The sequence below is a fragment of the Artibeus jamaicensis genome, unplaced genomic scaffold (genome assembly GCF_021234435.1).
Source record: "Artibeus jamaicensis isolate MK-2021 breed Jamaican fruit bat unplaced genomic scaffold, CSHL_Jam_final contig_391, whole genome shotgun sequence".
Lineage (NCBI taxonomy): Eukaryota > Metazoa > Chordata > Mammalia > Chiroptera > Phyllostomidae > Artibeus > Artibeus jamaicensis.
In genome coordinates, this window is record NW_026521814.1 from 1,049,055 (window position 1) to 1,072,389 (window position 23,335).

General features: G+C 35.7%; 1 protein-coding gene across 3 annotated transcripts in view; it reads left to right on the forward strand.

Moving 5' to 3' along the window:
* Positions 1-23,335, forward strand: part of SLC4A10 (solute carrier family 4 member 10) — a 273,304-nt gene that overhangs the window by 120,484 nt on the left and 129,485 nt on the right. For all 3 annotated transcript variants that reach the window (XM_037140408.2, XM_037140406.2, XM_037140407.2), the window contains exons 3-4: positions 13,064-13,210; positions 14,730-14,868. In XM_037140408.2, coding sequence (XP_036996303.1) covers positions 13,064-13,210; positions 14,730-14,868 — 286 coding nt within the window. The remainder of the gene's footprint in view (positions 1-13,063; positions 13,211-14,729; positions 14,869-23,335) is intronic.

Sequence of the window (23,335 nt, forward strand, 5' to 3'; positions counted from 1 at the left end):
GATATAGAAAGTTGTCAACAACCTAAAAAAGAAAGAGAGAAAAAGAAAAATTAGGAAGTTTCATCTTTATAGTCCCACCAGGCAGTGTTGCTCTGATAACCCTCTCGCTCAACATCCCCTGCACCCACACAGCCTTGATTTGTGGCATTTCCCAATTTTCATGAGCTGGTTTCACATCATCAAAGTGTTTTCACTGAACACCTAGTTCAGAAGAGATGTACACACCTGACTCCGGAGACTGGTGTAAGAGCTTCAGCACATGAGTGGTGCCAGCTCACACCTGTGTATAGTAGTGTGCAAGTCATTGTTTTACAAAATTTCCTGTAAAAAAGTTGAAAAATAAGAAACATAGTTTCTATGTGTCAGTATGAATCCATGTTTATTGCAAGGAATGTTTAAGGAAATAACACATGATTCTGTTTACTTCCTGATGAAAACAAATTAAGTATGCTGATACGTGTCTCTGGACCATATGTGTTCCTGCACTGCCCTTTTTCACAAGGCATGCTCTCTATATTTCACTTGCCGATACAAATCCTATTCCTCTAAACTCGTTTTTCTGTGAGCCAGTGTTTAAACTTTTCAGCCTACTGCAGCATAAAATATTTTAAAAAGTGATTAAGTTTTAATGATTAATTATTCAAGAAATACTTGCTAAGCTTTTAATATGGCAGATAACTAAAAATATAAACAGATTAATCAGACCATATTGCCTCCAGTAGATTCTATCATAGGCATTATATATCTGATTATATAATTATTTAATTGGAATTTTGAAAAGTTTTATTGGAAGTTCAGGGTGCTAAGGGAATACTGGTGGTTATGTATAATAAAATTAGACATGTTTGATAGACCTGATTACATGGTGACATAAAAGTTCCTGGGAGCAATAGAGGGAAAAACCAATGCCCAAGTACTCACCAAGCCTTTGTTTCTATGACATTTGCTAATGTCTCATAGGTCAAAACAAGTCACATAGCCAAGTCCAGATTTATAGGTTGGCAGAATAGATTTTGCTCTTGATGGGAGAAACTGCAAAAAATGTGGCCATTAAAAACAAAATCTACCACAGCATCTACTTCTTATTTGCAAACATCCATACAGGAATGAAAAGTGTTTTTCATCTTTGCTGTTAGATGTTTTGTTTAATTCCTTCAGTTTCACAGATGAATCTTGCAACTGTCTTCATGGAAATCTGTTTCCTCCTCAACAACTCTCCAGTTTTTCCAAGCAAGCCTTTGTGTCCTTCATTACCGTAATTCCCCGAATAAGCCACTTTCTACATGTGCATGTCTTTCAAATGAATACAGTGCAAAAGTAAATCTGGAAAACTTTATAGTTTTGCATTTTTTGCTCATTTCCCTGAAGCAAAGTGGCAGGGCTGTTCAGAAATCATAATTTAGTTAAAATGAGGTTGGGGAGGTGAGAAGTAGCACCTTCTCTTTTGTATTTTTTTGAAGTATCCTAGGACATATGCCCATCTCTTTTCTCCCTTTTCCTTGCAAAATAAAACAAAAAAAATAAGTGTTTTAAAATAATAGTGAAATTGCAAGCTTTTGTCATTATAAAAGTGCCTGCTCTATGTCTACTTTTCCCCCTGCTCCAACATCCCCTAAAAGCTTTTCTTTTTTGCCCACACTTCCTGTTTTTCTAGATTTCCTACTCTTCTGCTAATCCGGAACCTACTTATTACGGTCCAGCTTAAATTGTACATTCTCCAGAAGCTTTCCTTACTTGCCCAGGTTATCCTTGGTTCACTCTACAGAACTCCTACAGAATTTACAGCCTGGCACCACATAACATTAGCTTTAATGCAGGATTGTTGGGTTTTTTTTACTGCTTTTATTTGTGTTATTTGCTGCTGTCCCCTTTGAATATGAGCCCTGGATTGGATGGTCATCCTTTTTTAAGCACAGGTATCATATCCTGGCATGTAACCTATCAAAATTACGAGTTCCCCTGTCCTTTTTTCTTAGAAAATACATATTGTTAGGATTCATTCATTTATTCAAGAAATGTTGAAGCTTATGATGTTCCAAATTAAAAAAAAAAACTGCTATCTCAAGGTACAAAGCATTACAGTTGCTATTTTGCTCAAGACAGTGTTATAAACTTACAGGAAATAGTACTTTTGAAAATATGTCACAGTAACTTCTAAACTTGTAAATCTCAAACAAGTTTTTTTAAAACTATGGCTTTTTCATGAGCAACTCTGGCACTTTCAAAGTATCTATTTTCTGTAGAGAATAGCCATAGTCAAGCAGCCTTTGTTTTGTACTGGTTGCAAATTATGGCCCTAGGGTCAAGTGACTCTGACCAGCACTGGTGTTTGACTTTCTTATTCAGCAAAACAGCTGCGAAAAACAACAGGGCAGTAGCCTAATAGTATGTCTTTGCTTTGCATACACACAGTTACTCACACCCTCTTGGTCTCTTTTCTTTCTCTCTGTTGCTTTCCCTCAGTGAGAATTTGTGTTTGATTTAGAGTTCTTTGATATATTATGATGTCTTGTTATGTTTTCTGACTGTTAGACTCTCCATGCAATTAAAAAGATCACATGCTCAATCAGCTTAATGTATTTGACCTTTTCCCATGATTGACACATCCTAAATAAAATGGCTCAGCAACTCACTAATTATGTACCAGCTGTGTTGTATTCATTGCATAGAAAACAGAAAGCTTGACTCCTTCCCTGCCAGCTAAATAAAAGAAAATAGTTTGTTAGTATTATTATTAATCACAGTAAATCACATTTCCATCCCCAAATGCATCCCTTTCCTCACTGCACTTTGGAAACAGTATACTATGACCACAGCCACATCAAGAGTTGTTTTAGTACTGGTATCTCTTATATAATGAAAATATTTACAGTAATCCTGGACCTTCTCAATAAGATAATATCCACACAATTTAAATATCAAAACCCAAGATTTGTTAGCAAGATTTGTGCTCAAAAAGCAGTGTTGTCTTTAAAGAACCCTTTGTTTTTCTAATAGGGAATTTGTATTTTCCCTCAACTAACATACAGGTAAATTCTGAATAAAATTTAGTGTTCTATGCTTATCTCTAAAAAACCCAACTTTTAGTATTGCTGTTCCATTCTTCCTAATATTTTCAGAATATATTCACATCTCAATGATCTGTAGTTTTATTATTTTGGGGCTTTTTAACATGATATAAAGTTAATTTGTTAACTGTTTTGACTAATTTTTTAAATGCTCATTTGAAAAGGTTCCCCCTTTAAACTAAAATTTTGGTCTTTACCATAAAATTAAAATTATTCCTAATAATCTTTAAAAGATTAGGTTTAATAAATGCCAAGTCATTTCAGAATAATAACATTTATTACTGAGTTTCTTGATTTTTCTTCTTAAGTAGTATCTATGAGAATTAAAATTCAATTTTGAATATAATATTATGAAAAAATTTATTGTAATATTAACCTGAAAATTTTATTTATTTAAATACTGTTTTCTATAGAATCAGAACTCATTTTCTAGCTCCTTAGGCCAGGTTATTACAGTTGGGATTGAAAAAGTTGTCAATATAGAAAGGAGCAGGAAGACAATGAAATAAGACAGGAAAATTTTATTTTGCCTTTGTATTCATTTAAGACACTGAAGGTGAGGACAATGAAAGGGAAATAGAGCTAACAAATATGAGTATCTACTATATTATAGGCCTCATATTTAATATTTTTGTCTGTTGTATTATCTCATACAATCTTTGTAGAAAACCTCTAAACCCATTGATAATTTTTATATCTGTATTAATTTTGTCCTGAAAGCAAACATGAGGTTTTGGATCAGATGCAGACTATTATTATTACTTACAGCAATAACCACATTAATCTCCATGCCCCATTCTTCCCCTTCAGTGTGAGGTGACACATGCAGGAGAAGAGCTCTAAGATTATGAACCTGGGAATTTGTACAGGAATTGCTGGATAGCTGTCTTCTCCTTTACTGAGAGAGAAATTTTTTCTCCTTATACAACTAAATCTCAGGGAAAGGGGGAAGGCCCCCAGTTTAAACCCTTTGGAATATAAACCAGTAGCTCTGGGGTTTCATTATCTTCGAAAAGTGGACACATAAATCTAAGAGTTGTGTCTATATCTCCTTAAGAATCTCTATTCAGTGAATCTTTAACTTCTGAAGCTTATCCTTTAACCCATATTCCACTGTTCTTTGCTCTAGATAATTTAATCATGCAGAAACATGAAAATATTTTCTCTACAGCTTTATAACCGTAAATGTGGTAGTTTCAATGCTGTTGCAGTGAGATTTGTGCCTGTTAGCTTTGTTTCTGTTCTTACTTTTAGGAACGAATTTATTGCATAACACAGTAGTCTGTTATTTATATATTTTACTTAAAATATCTCTACTTATGCAAAGATTTATATAGTCAATAAAAATTTATTGAGCACTAAGAACTGTCAAGCACTGTTCTGGATCTATTTATCCAGTTGGAATATATTTAACAAGACAGTGGGAAGTTTCCAGGGTGGCAGTTAAGCACAGTAAGAAGGCCTCTGGACGGTGTGAAGGGGAATGAAGGGGATCTCAGCAGGAGGGGATATCAGAACTACAAGAGTGGGGCATGCAGATCACAGATGGCCTTGTAAAGCATTAGCAAACCCTTGGGTTTTTCTCTGAATGAAATGGAGTGACATCAGAAAGTTTAGTTGAGGAATGGCGTAGTCAAATTTGAATTTTAAGGGGATGACATTGGTTGCTATGTGTTAGAACAGATTGCCAGGACTAAAGATAGACTGGAGAAGCCCTGTTAGGAGGCCATTGCAATAACGTAGGTTGGGTATGATGTGGCCCTGACCAGACTGGTGAAGTGAAATAATAAGTGAAATAATTCTTGGAAGTATTTTGAAAGTTGTCCCAACAGATTTCGCAATTGATTGGTTATGGGCTTAACAAAAAAGAGGAGTCTTTTAAGGTTCCAAAGTGTTGGTCTGAGCAACTAGAAAAATGTTTTGTCATCAACTGAGATGGACAAGATTGTGGAGGAGCAGCTTTTTGGAGGGAGCTGAGATGGCAGCAGATGAGGAGTTCAGTCCTGAACATGTTTATTTTAAGATGTCTTTTGGACATACTGTGATTGTGTCAGGTAAGCTGTTGCATATGTTGGTTTGTAGTTTGGAAGAAAGGCTGGTGTTGGAGATACAAAATTGGGAGCTGCCCACATCAGATGGTATTCCCTGCAGAATTAGGTTTTGTGGGGCCCGAAGGTTATGCTATTTTCTGGATTCTCAGAGAAAAAGAATTTAAAATTTAAATATAAATTAGCCACAGAGGCAAATATTTATTGAGAATAGAAAAATTTAAACAAATACTTATTTGAAAACAAAAAACTATAAAATTATAACATTTGGAGAAAAAAACATGATATTTTTTAATTAACTGCCTGACATACATCTGTATTCTTTTTTCCCTACATTTTTACCTCTAATATCAGACATTTAAAATATTATTTTCTGTTGAGAATATAGAAAATTAATTCAGTCTTTATCATGATTAGTTAAAATTTATTTTTATTTATGATAGTCCAGAAAAGTTTCTTTCATCTTTACAACTTACTTACAATTTCATGAAAAATTACAAGGTGATCTTAAAACTTAAGAAAATGCTTATCAAGCATCTTGCATATGTGGTCTGTAAGATTTGGAAGAATATTCCAGAAAGTAACTCTGGCCTTGTACTATTGAAACCTTGCTTCTTCTCTACTACCCATATGCTTCCAGATCGCGATGCCTCTGATATGGTGTCTCTACTTTAGCCCTGAACCTTTGTGTTACAATGTTAGGTGAGTATGGCTCCGTTGATACTGGGAGTATCCCTGGACGCCATTCCTACTCCAGGATAGCTAACAAGAACTTACTCACATGGAAGTGACTGCGAATCACATGAATATGTTTCATTTAAGCCAACCTAAATATATCTCCAACTGTTTCCTTTGAATTTCCCAAACTGTCCACATTCAGGTGTTCCCCACCATGAAGATATCTTAAATTCCCAAATGTCCCTAAAATATTTAACCATAAGAACACAGTGAACCCTCTCCCCGTTACACATAATCTACTCACTGACACAAATATTCCCTTGTTTGTTCATGCTTTTGCTTTCTCGTTAGATAAGTTTCTTTATAGCTTCTCAGTGCTATGAGTAGCTATGAGTCTTGAATTTTTTTAATTAAAAGACTTTATTTTTAAAAGCAGTTTGAGGTTTGCAGAGATTGTGCAGAAAGTACAGTTTTGCTCCTCCCTGCAGTTTCTTGTATTATTAATATTTTGCATTAGTGAGGTAAATTTCTTAAAATTGATGAACCAATATTAATAGATTATTATTAACTAAAGTCCACAGTTTACAGTGGGGTTCATTCTTTGTTCCCACCATTACAGTATTACACGGGATGGTGTCCCTTCTCTAATAATGCCTTGTGTTCTACCCGTTCATCCCCAGCCCTCCTCCTGAATCCCTGGCAAACTCTTATTTTTTTAACTGTCTTTATAGTTTTACCTTTTCCAGAATTCATGTAGTTGCAATCCTATTGTATATAGCTTTCTCACTGACTTCTTTCACTTAGCAATATGTGTTTTTGTTTTCTTTGACTTTTTGTGGTTGATAGCTCCTTTTTATTGTTGAACAATACTCCATTGTTTATTCAATCACCCATTGAAGCACATCTTGGTTGTTTCCCATTCTTGACAATTATGAATAAAACAGACATGAACAATTTTGTGCTGAGTTTTGTGTGGACTTTGGTTTTCAACTTACTGGGGCAAATACCTGAAAGTGAATTAGGTATTGAGATTAAATCTAGACAGATCTTAAACATTTTATAATAAAGAACTCAAAGTGGATCATAGAGCTAAATGTAAAAACAAAACTTATACAATTTGTAGATTCCAGAGGACAAAATCTAGGTGACTTTGAATTGGGTAATGACTTTTTACATACAACATAAACCAAAAATTACTAAACTGGACTTCTCTAAAATTAAAGCTTGTTCCTTGTGAAAGGTGGTTATGAAAAGGAAAATACAAGGCACAGACTAGGAGAATATACTTGCAAAGAATGTATCTGATAACAGACTATTATCTAAAATATAGAAAGACAACAAATAAAAATAAACTAAAAAGTTAAATAAATTTTAAAATAATTTTTTTTTATTTTTTTTAATTTTATTTAGTTATTTTTCAAGTACAGTTTTTTTGTCTATTTTTCCCATCCCAGCCTCCCCTGCCCCTTGCTCCCCACCTCCCTCCCATTTCCTCCCCCCCCTTAGTTCTCGTCCCTGTGTCCTTCCTATTTGTTCCTCCAAATCCCTCCCCCTTTTTCCCCTTAACTTCCCTTCCTTCTCCCCTCTGGTCACTATCCCCTTGTTCTCTATTTCAGTGTCTTTGTTTTTTGGGTTTTTTTTTTCTGCTTACTTGTTTGTTTTGTTGTTTAGCTTCCTGTTAAAGGTGAGATCATATGGTATTTGTCTTTCAGCACCTGGCCTATTTCACTCAGCATAATGCTTTCCAGTTCCATCCATGTTGTTGCAAAGGGTAGTAGCTCCTTCTTTCTCTCTGCAGCATAGAATTCCATTGTGTATATGTACCACAATTTTTGGATCCATTCATTTACTGATGGGCACCTAGGTTGCTTCCAACTCTTGGCTATTGTAAATTGTGCTGCTATGAACATTGTGGTGCCTAGGTTCTTTGATATTGATGTTTTAGGATTCTTAGGATATAATCCTAGCAGTGGAATTGCTGGGTCAAAAGGCAGGTCGATTTTTATTTTTCTGAGAAAAATCCATACTGTTTTCCATAATGGTTGTACCAGTCTGCACTCCCACCAACAGTGAACTAAGGACCCCGTTTCCCCCACAACCCCTCCAACATTTGTTGTTTGTTGCTTTGTTTATGATAGCCATCCTGACTGGTGTAAAGTGGTATCTCATTGTGGTTTTAATTTGCATCTCTCTGATAGCTAATGATATTGAGCATCTCTTCATGTGTCTCTGAATGTTCTGTATGTCCTCCTTGGAGAAGTGTTTGTTCAAGTCCTTTTCCCATTTTCTAATTGGGTTGGGTGTCTTCTTAGAGTGGAGTCGTGTAAGTTCTTTGTATATTTTAGAGATTAAACCTTTGTCTGAGGTATCATTGGCAAATATGTTTTCCCATACAGTTGGTTGTCTTGCTAATTTAATACTGTTTTCTTTAGCCATGCAGAAGCTTTTTATTTTGATGAGATCCCATTTGTTTATTCTTTCCTTTACATTCCTTGCTCTAGGGGACATATCAGTAAAGAAGTTGCTGCGTGAAATATCTGAGATTTTCTTGCCAATGTTCTCCTCTAGGACTTTAATGGTGTTATGACTTACATTTAAGTCTTTTATCCACCTTGAATTTATTTTGGTGTATGGTGTAAGTCTGTGCTCAAGTTTCATTTTTTTGCATGTAGCTGTCCAGTTCTCCCAACACCATTTGTTGAAGAGGCTATCTTTACTCCATTTTATGTTACTGCCCCCTTTGTCGAATATTAATTGACTGTAGAGAGTTGGGTTGGTTTCTGGGCTCTCTGTTCTGTTCCATTGGTCTATGTGCCTGTTTTTATGCCAGTACCAGGCTGTTTTGATTACAGTGGCCTTGTAATACAGTTTGATATCAGGTATTGTGATCCCCCCTACTTTGTTCTTCTTTCTCAAAAGAGCAGCTGCTATTCAAGCTCGTTTATGGTTCCATATAAAATAATTTAAAAATCAATAAAATATACAGAGATCTCTTAAAATTCACCAATAAAACAATAAATAATACAATTACAAAATAGGAAAAGATCTGAAAGGAAATCTCACCAAAGAAAGATATATAGATGGTAAATAAACATATGTAAGGATGCTCAACATCATATTTTGCAAATATGGAATTGCAAATTAAAACAATAAGGTTATCGCTACACACCTACTAGGATATGTAAAATCCCAACTTATGACAACACTAAATGAGAGTAAGGATGTGGAACTGCAGAAACTTTCATTCATTGCTGATTGGAATGGAAAATGGTACAGCCACTTTGGAAGAGAGCCTGCAGTTTGTAACAAAGGTAAACATAGTTTATTAAATAATCCATCAATTACACTTACAGTTATTTACCCAGATATGTCTTGACTTTTCAATTAGTCCCGTAAGATTCTGCCTCAGGAAATTTCTTCAGCCTGGTCTATTTTGCATTTACTATCTTTAAGACACCAGTTTAGCTCTGTTTCTTGGCATCCTCTTCTAACCTGATTAAGTTTGGATATAGTTTCAGATTGTTTATTTTAGCCTTGATTTGGCAAATTCTTAGGATGTTATTTCTGGCTATTGGCCATCAGATTAACATTCCACAAACAGGGTCAACATTTGCCGCACCCAACCAACCAAGCCCTTTGGACTTGCCAGCAAGTTTCATGGTGCCTCTTATTTTTGTCTGTCTGGGAATGGTTATCTTAATCAGTAACTGTTAAAGACCTTAGCAATCTTTAAGGTTTAGCTTAAGTACCACCTCTCTGTAAAGCCTTCATTTACAACTCCATGGAATATTCATGGTCTAAACTTCTTCAATTTTTACTTATTTCCCCATCTACTCAAAATGTGGTCAAGAAATTTCAGATAAACATTAATTTTCAACTGTAATGGCTCATTTTTGGTCTTAATCTTATTTGAATCCTTTATACAATAGCATATAAACTGGTATCTGCTCCCTTCTTGAAACTGTCTTTGGCTTCTTTTTAAATTTTTTTAAATTGTGAAGTGAAGCATACACACAGAAAAGTGCAGAAAGCTTATGTATAAAGTTTAATAAGTATTGTTAAACAAAGACTTGTCTCAAGAAATAGAACATTTATAGCATCACAGAAGCTGCTCGTGTGACTCTCCCCAGCGCTAACTCCTACTCTGCTTTATGCCAGAGGTAACAATTATTCTGGCTTTTCTCTCGATGTTTTTCTGTGCATGCATCCTAGAATAGTTTTTTTTTTTATTTCTAATATTTAATAAAGGGAACTCAATATTGTTTGCGAGATTCATCTATGTTGCCGTGCATATCTGTAGTTTTTTATCACTGTTGTGTATATCCCATTGTTTGGATGCAACCTACTGCATTTATATATTCTGTTAATGGATTGTTGGGTTGTTTTGAATGTTTTGTCTTTACAAACAGTGCTTCTTTAGGTATTCATACACATGCACACATCTGCATGAATTTCTCTAGGGTCCAGAGAAACTGCTATGTCATAAAATATGGCTATTTTCAACTTCAATAGAAAATGACATGCTGTTTCCAAGTAAATCTTCCAATAGTATACCACTACTAGTACTATATGAAAAACTGGTATGCATCACACCAAGACACAGAATTGTCAACCATTTCAATTTTTGCCAAGGGTATAAGAATATACAGATATCTCATTTTGGTTTGAATTTCCATTTCCCTGAGTCAAGCACCATTCCCTACATTTATTACCCATTTGGATTTTCTCTTTTGTTATGTGCTTGTTCAAGGGTTTTTTTCCTTTTCTATTTTCCCCTTTTTTCTTAGGATTTATAGATTTCATGTTTTGTGCCTCCCACTCTCTCTTTTAATAAATTGCCTGATGTTAATGTGATAAAATTTATTAGTACTTTATATTATTGTTAAGAAATTGTTTCCTTACTTGGAATCAAAAAGACAGTTGCCAGACAGAATAGAGATAAAAAGCAGGTATGTAATCTCACATGTCTGTGATTGGAAGTTTGTGATTTCATCTTTTTATTGTTTTTAAACCTTTGCTTTCTCTTTTTCTGATTCTTAAGTGCTAATTTTATGCAAGGCTCTATCTGAATGCTCTTTCTTGCTCTCTACTTTTCTCCCTGATAAATTGAAGGCTTTATTATTAGAGTAGAGGAATACAATGTAGTGATGGTCCAAGTAATTTGAAGTTACTAATGTTTGAGATGCCAAAGTTTGTAAATTATTTTAAGGATTCATATTTGCAGTATGTCTCGATATCTGAGTTTCCTAAGATCTTATAAGTTATTTTTCTTTCAAGCTTTTCTTTACACACTTTAGATTATTTGTTCAATTTACATGAAAATAATGATGTTAAAAATTTACAATTGTGTTGACTGCATAGATTAATAGTCTGTTTAGACTATTAATAGTCTGCATAGTCTGTTTGCATGAGGGAATTTCATTTTCTCCTTATCGATTCTGATACATAGCATACTTTTTATATAAGATGGGAAAGCTGAAACCTGCTGATAAATAAGAACAAAAATAATATTTATATTTGTATCCTTGCTACCAAGCATAATATCATTCAATAAATTGTTCATCAAATCAGTAAACATTTGTTAAGTACTTGCTCTATGCTAGGCACTGTGTCAGGTGCCAAAGATACAAGATAGGCCTTTCCCAGGGAAGATTCACAGTAGGAAAACTGCTTTATAAGTATATAATTACAAACAAGAGTCATTGTGCTTTGGTGTATGTGATTAAGGGGAAAAAGCGGTCAACTATATTTGGAGTGAGGGGGTGTGGAAAAGTTTTAAAATCCTTGAACTGAGACTTTGGAGATAGAGTACTCATCGGATAGTCAGGAGAGACAAAGATGTTTCGTGCAGTAGGAAGAATAAGAGCATTAAGTAAAAGCAGAGAGATTTGAGAAAACCTGGAAAATTCAGAAGCGAAGGGGTACATACCACCTTGTAGTGTCTGGCAGAGTGTTTAGAAGCCTGGCCAGAGAAATAGGCAGACAGAGGTCAGATATCAGTTGGCTTTATAGAGTAGTAAAATTTTTATCCTATAGGCAACAGAGAGCAACCAGTGTGTATAAATCAGGAGAGTAATGTAGTCATATTTTCACTTTTGGGGAAAAAAATCCACCAGTATACAGGATAGATGATGTGGGACAAGATTAGAGTTACAAAAGAAAATGTTAAGGAGAATGTCCTGACCGTCCCAGTGAGAAATGATCAGGGTCCAAACTAAGATAGTAGCTCTAGGGGTGTTAAAGAGGGGATGGATTCATGAGAATCTAGTGATAAATTATATGGGCTTTGAGATGACTGGGCAGATGGTGCATTTACTGAGATAGGTGATAGATAGTTATTACATAGGGAACAAATAAAAGGATGAATTTCATGGACATCCTGAACTTGACATGCCTTTGTGAAGGGTGTCTGTAGTTTGAGAGAGAGTTTCAAGTGCCAGGATATGGGTCTCAGAGCCTGACATACATATACATACATACATACGTACGTACATACATATGTGTGTGATTTAATACATCATTAAATATGTAAATGCATATATAAAAGATATAAAATAGTTACATATAAAATACATGGGATTATCTATTTACCTACCTATCTATCCATCCATCTATCTACCTATCTCCTGGTTGAAATCATGAGATCAAGGACAGAGTCCTGGGGATCCCAACCTTCAATGGGTAAATGGAAGAATAACCATCAAAGGAAACTGATATAAATAAAACAAAGGAAGAAGGAAGAGGACCAAGAGAAAGTTGTCATAGAGAAGAAAGTGGCCAATCATATCAAGTGCTACTGATAGGAAGAGTAAAGCTGAAAACACTCCACAGGACTTATCATTATTAGAAACCTTGGTGAAATCTGGTTTATTAAAGACTGATCATTTCAGACACTTAACTGGCAAGGGAAAGGAACTGGTAAGATAACTGGTTAGTTGAGGGTAGGTAGAAAATAGAATGAATTTTTTAAATGACAGTAATATAGTAATAAACTGGGGAAATAGACACAGAGATTAAGACAGTTAATAAACTAATGGTGATTATGAAATATATAACCAAATAATTAATATTATAAATGTTTGTGATAACTTGTGGTATACTTAAATAGATATAGTACCAAAATACAGTACCAAGCCCCTAAGATTTATACCCATCATAAACACAGAAACTATGTGCTGGATTGAATTGAACTGAGTTTCCATTAACATATGAATTATCATCTTCTGTGAATAATTTAGAGTTTAATTTGTGCTTTTACTTCTAATGAAGGTCATCGGACACTATTTATTGGAGTTCATGTGCCTCTGGGAGGAAGGAAAAGCCATCGGCGTCATAGGCATCGTGGTCATAAACACAGGAAGAGAGACCGAGAGAGAGATTCGGGGTTAGATGATGGAAGGGAGTCACCTTCCTTTGGTAAGAATCGCCTTGTTTTAATTACATTTGTGACTGTAATAATATTGTACTTGTTTGTGCAATACAAATTAACAGTATACTTCATAATTATAAAATCATTTTTGGATGTGCTGGACAGATGAGGAGAAGAGGGAGAGAGAAAGCTTAATCTTTATTTTTCTCTTATGCATTTGCTTTGTGAAGATGAGACTGTCTTGGATTTATGATTGAGGAAAATACACTTAAATAGAAATTCTTAGTTGTACAAACTCTTGATAATTTATACAAATAATAGTCATTACTCTAAGTAGGATAACAGATACCTGACTTAATTGTTTGCATAGGAATTTTTCTATATGTGTGTTTGTGTATGTGTTTTGCAAGGCTGGTTAGGTATTCTTGCTCAAGTGTTTATTACATTGAAGTGGGCACTGAACAATATATAGGAGAGGAGATGGTGTACGCAGCAACCCTAAAGTGGAAAAAAGCATGGTATTTTTAAAAATCTGAAAGATGGCTAATATACTGGGAACAGAATAGGGAACAGAGTGGCAGAAAATAAGGTTAATGAGTTAAGTAGGGGTAGGGTCCTACCACAAACATTTATTTATACAAACTGAACTAAGGAGCAAGATAAAGACAGACTCACAGATGGAGAGCAGGCTGACAGCTTGGGGGTGGGGTGAGGATGGGGGTGGAGCGATTGAGCAAAAAAGGAAAAAGAGAAAGAACCTAACAATCCTATTCCTATGTACTTACCCTAGAAATATAAAGACTTATGTTTAACTGAAAAACCCATAGAAGAATACTTACAATAGTTCCATTTATAATTGTCCCAAACTGGAAACAACTTAAATATCCTTCAACAAGTGGATGGATAGGCAAACTGTGTTTCTACAATGGACTGTTCCTCAGCAGTAGAAACAATGAAACTGATACACTCAGTGACGCAGATAAATTTCAAAACCTCAAAGACATTATACTAAGTGAATAATGATAATCACAAAAGGTTATGTATTATATTTTTCCATTTATATGATATTTTGAAAAAGGAAAAACTGTAATAAGTAGAGACGAGATCAGTCATTGCTGGGGATTGGGGAGAGACTTGGGTGCAAAGAAGAGACTGCAAAGAAACATCAAAAGGGAGTTTTTTGGTAAGTTATACTCAGCATAGTGTTAGTAGAAGTGAATTTTATCATAGTCTACTCTTTGGGATATTTAAAAATATATATCGTATATGATGAGAGATATGTGTGAGAGAGATAGAAGTAGTTTTCATGAATGTTATAAATAACCCAAAATGACATTCACACTTGATTTTATTTTTGATAATATCTAAACACCATTTACTATTTTATTTATTCTCTGAAATTTTGCTAGGCTTAATACAATGCTAAATTTAGTGTTAACTCCCAAGTTTACTTTAGATGAGTGTAGTAGTGGGGGTAGGGCTATTGGAATGGTGATGAAGGAGGTGGCCAGGACATTTGAGCATGAAATCTTGGTAATGAGTATTCATGTCTCTGGTTTTCCATAGATACCCCTTCACAACGGGTACAGTTTATTCTTGGAACTGAAGATGATGATGAGGAGCACATTCCTCATGACCTTTTCACAGAGCTGGACGAGATTTGCTGGCGTGAAGGTGAGGATGCTGAGTGGCGAGAAACAGCCAGGTGAGGATTTTTGTTGAAGGGTAAATATATACTAAAGAATTTTCATGCTATTAGAAAAATGCTTTTCTGTTGCCATGATTTGGTAAACATCCATGAGTGCTGCTAATTTCTGAAATTGCTCAGCTGGCCTGGGCATATCCTATAATGGGATATGGGTCAGAATGAACTCTGAAGGCAGTAATTACAGTAAATAGTGATGCAGAGCCAGCAGCACTGCAGTCTTAGAGATAAACAGTAGCATCATTTGTGTGTCATCAGGAAAACAATAAAAATCTAAAGTAATTTCTTTCTTTCTTTTTGATTGCTGGCTTGTGCACAAACTAGTGATGTTATATGATAATTTCAGTGGGGGGCTTTTTAAAAGGAAGGATAAACATTATAAGAGGATTTAGGTATAATTTAGTGGTATATTTTAGGTAAAAATATATGTATATATTTAAGATTTTATTTATCTTTAAAGGGTAAGGGAAGGAGAGAGGGGAAGAAATGTCAATGTGTGGTTGCCTCTCATGCATCCCCTACTGGGAACTGGCTTGCAACCCAGGCATGTGCCCTGACTGGGAATCAAACTGTGATCCTTTGGTTTGCACACCTGTGCTCAATCCACTGAGCTACACCAGCCAGGGCAAAAAAAAAATATATCTATATATATCTATATATCTATATCTATCTATCTATCTATCTATCTATCTATCTATAATTTATTTCCATTTTTTAATTTAATTATTTTTCAAGTACAGTTTTCTGCCGTTTACTCCCTTCTCAGCCCACCCCCTGGCAAAATATATTTTTAATGTGTTTCTAGGCTATGTATACACTCAAATACTGTGGTTTTTCAAAATTATTTTCTAAAGATTACTTTTTCTGTCATTTGTAATTAATATTTCTATGTTGCTATATAGTTGAATTACTATAAAAAGTGACAAAATTAATTTTGCAGTTGTTTATTCTTGCTCATTTATTAATATTTTGAAGTAGTCTATTTTGTGCCATGTATAATAGATATAGAACAATAACAATATAATCTTAGAACTTGCCTTTAACAATCTCACAGACTAATTTGGGGACTTAGACAAGTAAGCAAAGTTGTAAATGGTCTATAATAAATTCTGTGATACAGGCATGCCCAGGGAATTGTGGGTATACCTAGGACTGTCACTCTGTGCTTCTAAAATTTTAATGTGAATACCAATCACATGTAGTCTTGTTGAAATGCAGATTTAGTAGGCCTCAGGCACAGTGTCAGATTTTAGCAATCTTCCAGTTGGTGTCACACCAATATTTTTGGGTTGAGGGCCACATTTTGAGTAGCAAGGATTTAAAACACTAGGGTGAAAAGCAAGTAACTTCTTAGGGGGCTTCTAAGATGGCGGCAGAGTAGGAAGATAGATCACACACCAGATTGGAAATAAAATTAAAGAAAAGAACAATTACCCAAGTCCAACTAAAGGCTACCTGAAAAAGAGAGTTAACCAGAGATGGCCAAAAAACCACCCACAGACTGGTAAAATGGCTGGGACATCTTAAAGGGTCCAGCCTACTCTGCACGCATGGCCAGTCGAGGAGGCAGCACAGCTGTAAGAGCCTCCCCATGAGAGGAGAGAAACTAGGACCACAGACTGGGTTTCCAAACACAGAGAAGCAAACACAGAGAGCAGCCCATCATGTAGCAAAATCAGGGGTGAAAGGCCATGGAGCCTTTCTCTGCTGTGGAGAGACAAAAACTACTGGAGACCATCTTACCATCTTTGTTTTTTCCCTAAATGGACAAAGCAAGGGGTTTTGCTCACAGGTACTCTCCTTGGGCCCCAGTGAAGAGAAGGCAGTTGGACCGGAGACACTGAAGGAAAATCTAGAGTGGGAGGCACTGGGGAGAGACTTGAGAGAGTGGCTGTGGAAATTTTCAGGGTGAGATATACATGGGCTCCCCAGCAGCCATCTTTCTTGAGAAAAGCTAGCCCTTCCCAGGGGAAAATCATTTACCTGGTCCTGTGGGATTCCATTCCACCACCCTCTGGAATCCTCTTTGCTCCTCCTTGCACTTTGTTTGTTCTGCTTTCAGTTTGGTGGGGTTTTTTTGTTTGTTTGTCTGTTTTTATTTATTTATTTCTTGTCTCCGATTCTGCATCTTAACTCCTGCTAAGGAGACAGCAACATAAACAGACTCAGGGGGGTAAAGAGACTGCCTGAAGTATGCAGCCAACCCATTCACTTTCCTGAGAAACAGACTGGCACTTCCCTCTCATGGGAGAGCCATACAAACACCCTATGGCATCTGACAGACCCAAAAACTGGGCTCGCAAGGCCTACTAGGGCCCTGCTCTGACAAGTACAGGGGAAAAATCCCAGACAGACTAGTAGCTCAGGGAGAGGGAACATACATACCCACTATCTTCCCTGAAGTTTGAAGGCATCTGCCACAGGAGATCCAGGCTGCCACAGGAGATCCAGGAATCACAGCCCACTGGTTCCATGAGAAGCCTTCTCAGAAATAGTTGGGTCTGCAACTAGCCTAAGACTGACAGCAGACTGGCTGACAGAGAAGGCAGATGTGGATCCTGTGGTGACATGGGACATTTGCTGACACACCCCCAGACCCAGTGCTGATAAAAGTCAGCTTTGCAGAGCAGCTTTGTCAATCCTGGGGACAGCAAATCCTGGAGGAATCAGCCATAAGCTATGGATTGATTATGGTTTCAATAAGGCTGCCAAGGGCAAGATGTGGACAGCGACTGACATTGGCTTACTACATCAGATGTTAGAGCTGCATTCAAAGGCAGATATCAGAAGGCAAGAACCAAACTCTGCTGAGACAAATTCACTTTGTTTTTTCACCATTTTCACAATTTTTTCTTTTTCATACCCTTTTCATTATTTTTGTATCTACTTTTTCCTTTTTCTTCTATTTCTGGTATTCTATTTTTTATACCTCTTATTTTACTTTCACCTTTGATTACTCCACTGTTACCTTCTTTCCTTTTATTATTTTTGTTAATTTTTCTCTTCCTGTCTTCCTTCTCCCTATTTTCCTCTTTTGATTCATCACTAGTTCTCTTTTCTCCTTTAATTATCATTTCTCTTTCTTTTGCTCTTCTCGTATTCTTTTTCCTTTTCTCTTTTTTCTACTATTCCATTTATTTTCCCACTTTTATTATTCTTTGCTCTTTTGTAGTTAATATTGCTGTTGTGGTTGGTGGGTTGCTTGTCTTGTTGCTTTTGTGTTGTTTTGTTTGTTCTGCTAGCACTTATACAACAGTGTATAAGATGGGATAATGGTTGAGCCTCTTAGTTAGCCAGCTAGAGGGGAGTTACCACCCATAAATGGGCCAATAACAATCAGGACCCAATTATAAGAGAAGAGTCTACATAACTCACACAAAGGATATTCCTAGAGCATCCAGAGCAGGAGATCAGGGAGTCTGCACTACTGGGTCTTACAGGATTTCTACTACATAAGGCTACTCCACAAGACAGGGAATCAAAGCAGATCAATCTAATACTTAGAAACAAACACAAAGAGATAACTAAAATGGGGAGACAAAGAAACAACCCTCCAGATGATAGAAAAGGAGGAATCTCCAGAAAGAGGACTAAATGAAGTTGAGGCAAGCAATTTTTGAGACAAAGAGTTCAAAGTAATGGTTATAAGAATGCTCAAAGAGCTTAGTTAGAACCACAATAAACTTAGTGGGAACTATATTAGTATGAAAAAGGACATAGAAACTATGAATGAGAACCAGGTAGAAATGAAGAATACAGTATCTGAAATGAAGAATATACTAGAAGGAATTTAAATTAGGCTAGATGAAGCAGAGGATTAAAGCAGTGAGTTATAAGACAAGGTAGAAAAATACAACCAGTCAGATCAATAAAATGAAAAAAAAAAGCTTTAAAAAGAATGAGGATAGTTTAAAGAAGCATCAGGACAACACAAAATATAACAATATTTGCATCATAGGGATAGCAGAAAGAGAAAAAGGGGAGCAAGGGTTAGAAAACCTGTTTGAAAAAGTAATGACAGAAAACTTTCCTAAATTGGTGAAGGAAAGAGTCATACAAGTTCAGGAAACACAGAAGTTCTCAATCAAGATGAACCTAAAGAGGCCTACTCCAAGACACATCACAATTAAAATGGAAAAATTTGAAGACAAAGAGAGAATTGTAAAGACAGCAAGAGGGAAACAGGTAGTAACATACAGTGGAGCTCCAATAAGGCTATCAGTTGATTTCTCAACAGAAAAACAATAATCCAGACAGGACTGGCATGAAATATTCCAAGTAATGACAAGCAAGGACCTACAATCAAGACTACTCTAGGCAACAAGGCTGTCATTTAAAATGGAAGGAAATATAAAGAGCTCCCCAGATTTTAAAAAAAGCTAAAAAAGTATGTCTCCACCAAACCAGAGCTGCAATAGAGGCTAAAGGGACTGCTTTAAGTAGAAAGAGAAATAGAGGGGGTGAGTGAGAGAGAGGAACGGAAGTACAAAGGGGAAAAATGGCTATGCATATGTACCTATCTATAATAACCTTACATGTAAATGGATTAAATACTCCAATCAAAAGACTAAGAGTAACTGAATGGATAAAAATCGTGACCTGCTTATATGCTGTCTACAAGAGACCCACCTCAGAACAAAATATCTACACAGGCTGAAAGTGAAGGGCTGGAAAAAATATTTCATGACAATGGACATGAAAAAAACTGGGGTAACAATACTTATTTCAGACAAAATAGACTAAAAAACAAAGGCCATAACAACAAACAAAAAAGGTCACTACATAATACTTAAGAGAGTAGTCAATGAGAGGATATAACCCTTCTAAATATATATGTACCCAATATAGGAGCACCTAAATGACATATAAAGAAAATTTTGAAGGATCTTAAGAAAGAAGTTGAGAGTGATATAGTCATTGTAGAGGATTTTAACACCACAATATCAACAATGGATAGATCTTCCAAACAAAAAGTCAATAAGGATATTATGGCATTAAATAACATTTTAGATGAAATGAACTTAATTGATATTAAAGAACATTTCACCCCAAAGAAGCAAAATATACATTCTTCTCAAATGCATATGGAATATTTTTCAAGATAGACCACATGGTAAGACACAAAACCAGCCTCAACAAATTCAAGAAAATTGAAATCATATCAAGCATCTTCTCTCATCACATGTGCTTGAAACTAGAAACAAACATCAAGAAAAAACTCAAAAACATTCAAATACATGGAGGTTGAGCAACATGTTTTTAAATAGTGAATGGGTTAACAATGAGATCAAGGAAGAAATAAAAAAGTATCTGGAAACAAATGAAAATGAGAACACAACAACCTAAAATCTATGGAGCACAGAAAAGCAATCCTGAGAAACAAGTTCATAGCATTACTAGCCTACCTAAAGAAGACAGAAAAATCTCAAATAACAACATAAATCATCACTTAAAAGAACTTTTGTAACAACAAACAAAGCCCAGAGGTAGCAAAAAAAGAAAATAATCAAGATTAGATTGGAATAAAATGACATAGAGACTAAAAAAAATTTTAAAAGGACCAGTGAATCCAGATTCTGGTTCTCTGAAAAGATAAACAAAACTGACAAACTTTTAACCAGATTAGTCAAGAAAAAAAGAGCAAGGATCCCCAAAATAAATGAAAGGGGTGTAACAACTGATATCACAGAAATACAAAGAAGTGTAAGAAATCACTATGAACAGTTGTATGCCAAGAAATCGGACAAACTGGGTGAAGTAGATACATTTCTAGAAACACACAATTCTTCCAAACCTGAATCAGGAAGAAGCAGAAAACCTGAATAGACTGATAACACCTAGGAAAATTGAAGCAATAATAAAAAAAAACTCCTGGAACACAAAAGACTTGGACCTGATGACTTCACAGGTGAATTTTACCAAACAAGCAAAGAAGAATTAACACCTGTATTTCTCAAACTGTTCCAAAAGTTCAAGAAGAGGGAAGATTCCCAAACTCTTATTATGAGGCCAGTATTATTCTAATTCCTAAACCAGGTAAAGGCACAGCAATTAAAGAAAATTACAGACCAATATTTATTATGAACATAGACACTAAAATCCTTAACAGAATATAAGCAAACCAGATCCAGCAATACATTAAAAAGATCAGACACCATGATCAAGTGGGATTCACCCCAGGGCTGCAAGGATGGTACAGTATTTGCAAATCAATAGATGTGATATATAAAGAAAATGAAAAACAAAAATCACATGATCATATCAATAGATGCAGAGAAAACATTTGATAAAATTCAGCACCCATTTATGATTTAAAAAACTCAGCAAAGTGGGAATAGAAGGGGTGCACCTCAACATAATAAAGGCCACATATGAAAACATCATATTCAAAGTGCAAAAACTAAACGCATTTCTGATCTCTTCTTAAGATCAGGAACAAGACAAGGGTGTTCACTTTCACCACTCTCATTCAACCTTAGAGAGATCAGACAAGACAAAAAAACAAAAGGTATCCAAATTTTAAAGAAGGAAGTAAAACTGTCATATTCGCAGATGACATGATAGCATACATAGAAAACCCTATAGGCTCTACCAAAAAACTACTCAATCAATTTGGCAAACTAGGGAATACAAAGTCAACAGTCAGAAATTGATTGCATTTTTGTACACCAACAATGAACTATCAGAAAGAGAAATTAAGAAAAAATCCCATTTACTCTAGTAACAACAACAATAAAAAATAAAGTACCTAGGAATAAATTTAACCAAAGAGGTAAAAGACCCATACTCAGAAAACTATAGAACACTGAAGAAAGAAACTGAGGAGTTTACAAATAAATGGAAGCATATACTGTGTTCATGGAATGGAAGGATTAATATCTTTAGAATGGCCATACTACCCAAAGCAATCTATAGATTCAAGGCAATCCCTATTAAAATACCAATGGCATGTTTCACAGATTTAGAACAAAGACTCCAAAAATATATATGGAACCAAAAAAGACTCTGAATAGCCTCAGCAATCTTGAGAAAGAACAAAGGTGAAGGAATCACAATACAAAATATCAAACTTTACTACAAGGCCACTGTAATCAAAACAGTCTGGTACTGGCATAAGAGCAGACACATAAGTCAATGGAACGGAATAGAGCCCTGAAATAAACCAAGTCTTTATGGTCAATTAATATTTGACAGAGGGGACATGAGCATACAATGGAGTAAAAATAGTGTTTTCAATAAATGGTGTTGGGAGAACTGGACTGGTACATACAAAATAATGAAACTAGACCACCAACTTCTACCATACACCAGAATGTACTCAAGATGGATAAAAGGCTTAAATATAAACTGTTATACCATAAAAATCATAGTGGAAAAAATGGGCAGTAAAGTTTTGGATATCTCACGTAGCAATATTTTTGCCAATATATCTCCTAGGGCAAGGGAAATAAAGGAAAAAATTAACAAATGGGACTACATCAAACTAAAAAGCTGCATGGCTAAAGAAACCATCATAAAATGAAAAGGGAACTGACTTTATGGGACAACGTATCTGCCAAAAATACATCAGACAAGCATTCAATCTCCAAAATATATAAAGAACTCATACAACTCAACACCAGGAAGACAAACAATCCAATTAAAAAATGGGCAAAGGACTTGAACAGACACTTTTCCAAGGAGCACATACAGAGGGCCCTAAAGCATATGAAAGGATGCTCAGCACCACTAGCCATTGAGTGATGCGAATTAAAACCACAATGAACTACCACTTCACACCGGTCAGAATGGCCATCATTAATAAGTCAACAAACAACAGGTGTGGAGGGGATGTGGCAAAAAGGGAACCCACCTGGCTGGTATAGCTCAGTGGATTGAGCGCAGGCCTGCAAACCACACTATCCTGGTTCGATTCCCAGTCAGGGCACATGCCTGGGTTGCAGGCCAGTTCCCGGCAGGGGACTCATGAGAGGCAACAGCACATTGATGTTTCTCTCCTTTTCTCCTTCCCTTCCCCTCTAAAGATAAATAAATAAAATCTTAAAAACAAAAGAAAAGGGAACCCTAGTGCACTGTTGGTGGGAATGCAGACTGGTGCAGCCACTGTGGAAAACACTATGGTGTTTTCTTAGAAAACTAAAAACGAACCTGCCCTTTAACTCAGTGATTCCACTCCTGGGAATATACTCTAAGAATCTTTTGAATTGAAACACCAATTCAAAAGAATTTATGCACCCCTGTGTTCATAGCAGTGCTATTTACAATAGCCAAGTTTTGGAAACAGCCTAAGTCCCATCAGTATATGAGTAGATTAAAAAACTGTGGTACATTTATGCAATGGAATACCATGCAGCAGAAAGAAAGAATGAGCTCGTAACCTTTGCAACAGCTTGGATGGAACTGGAGACTATCATGTAAGTGAAATAAGCCAGTTGGTGAAAGACAAATACCAAATGATCTCACTGAT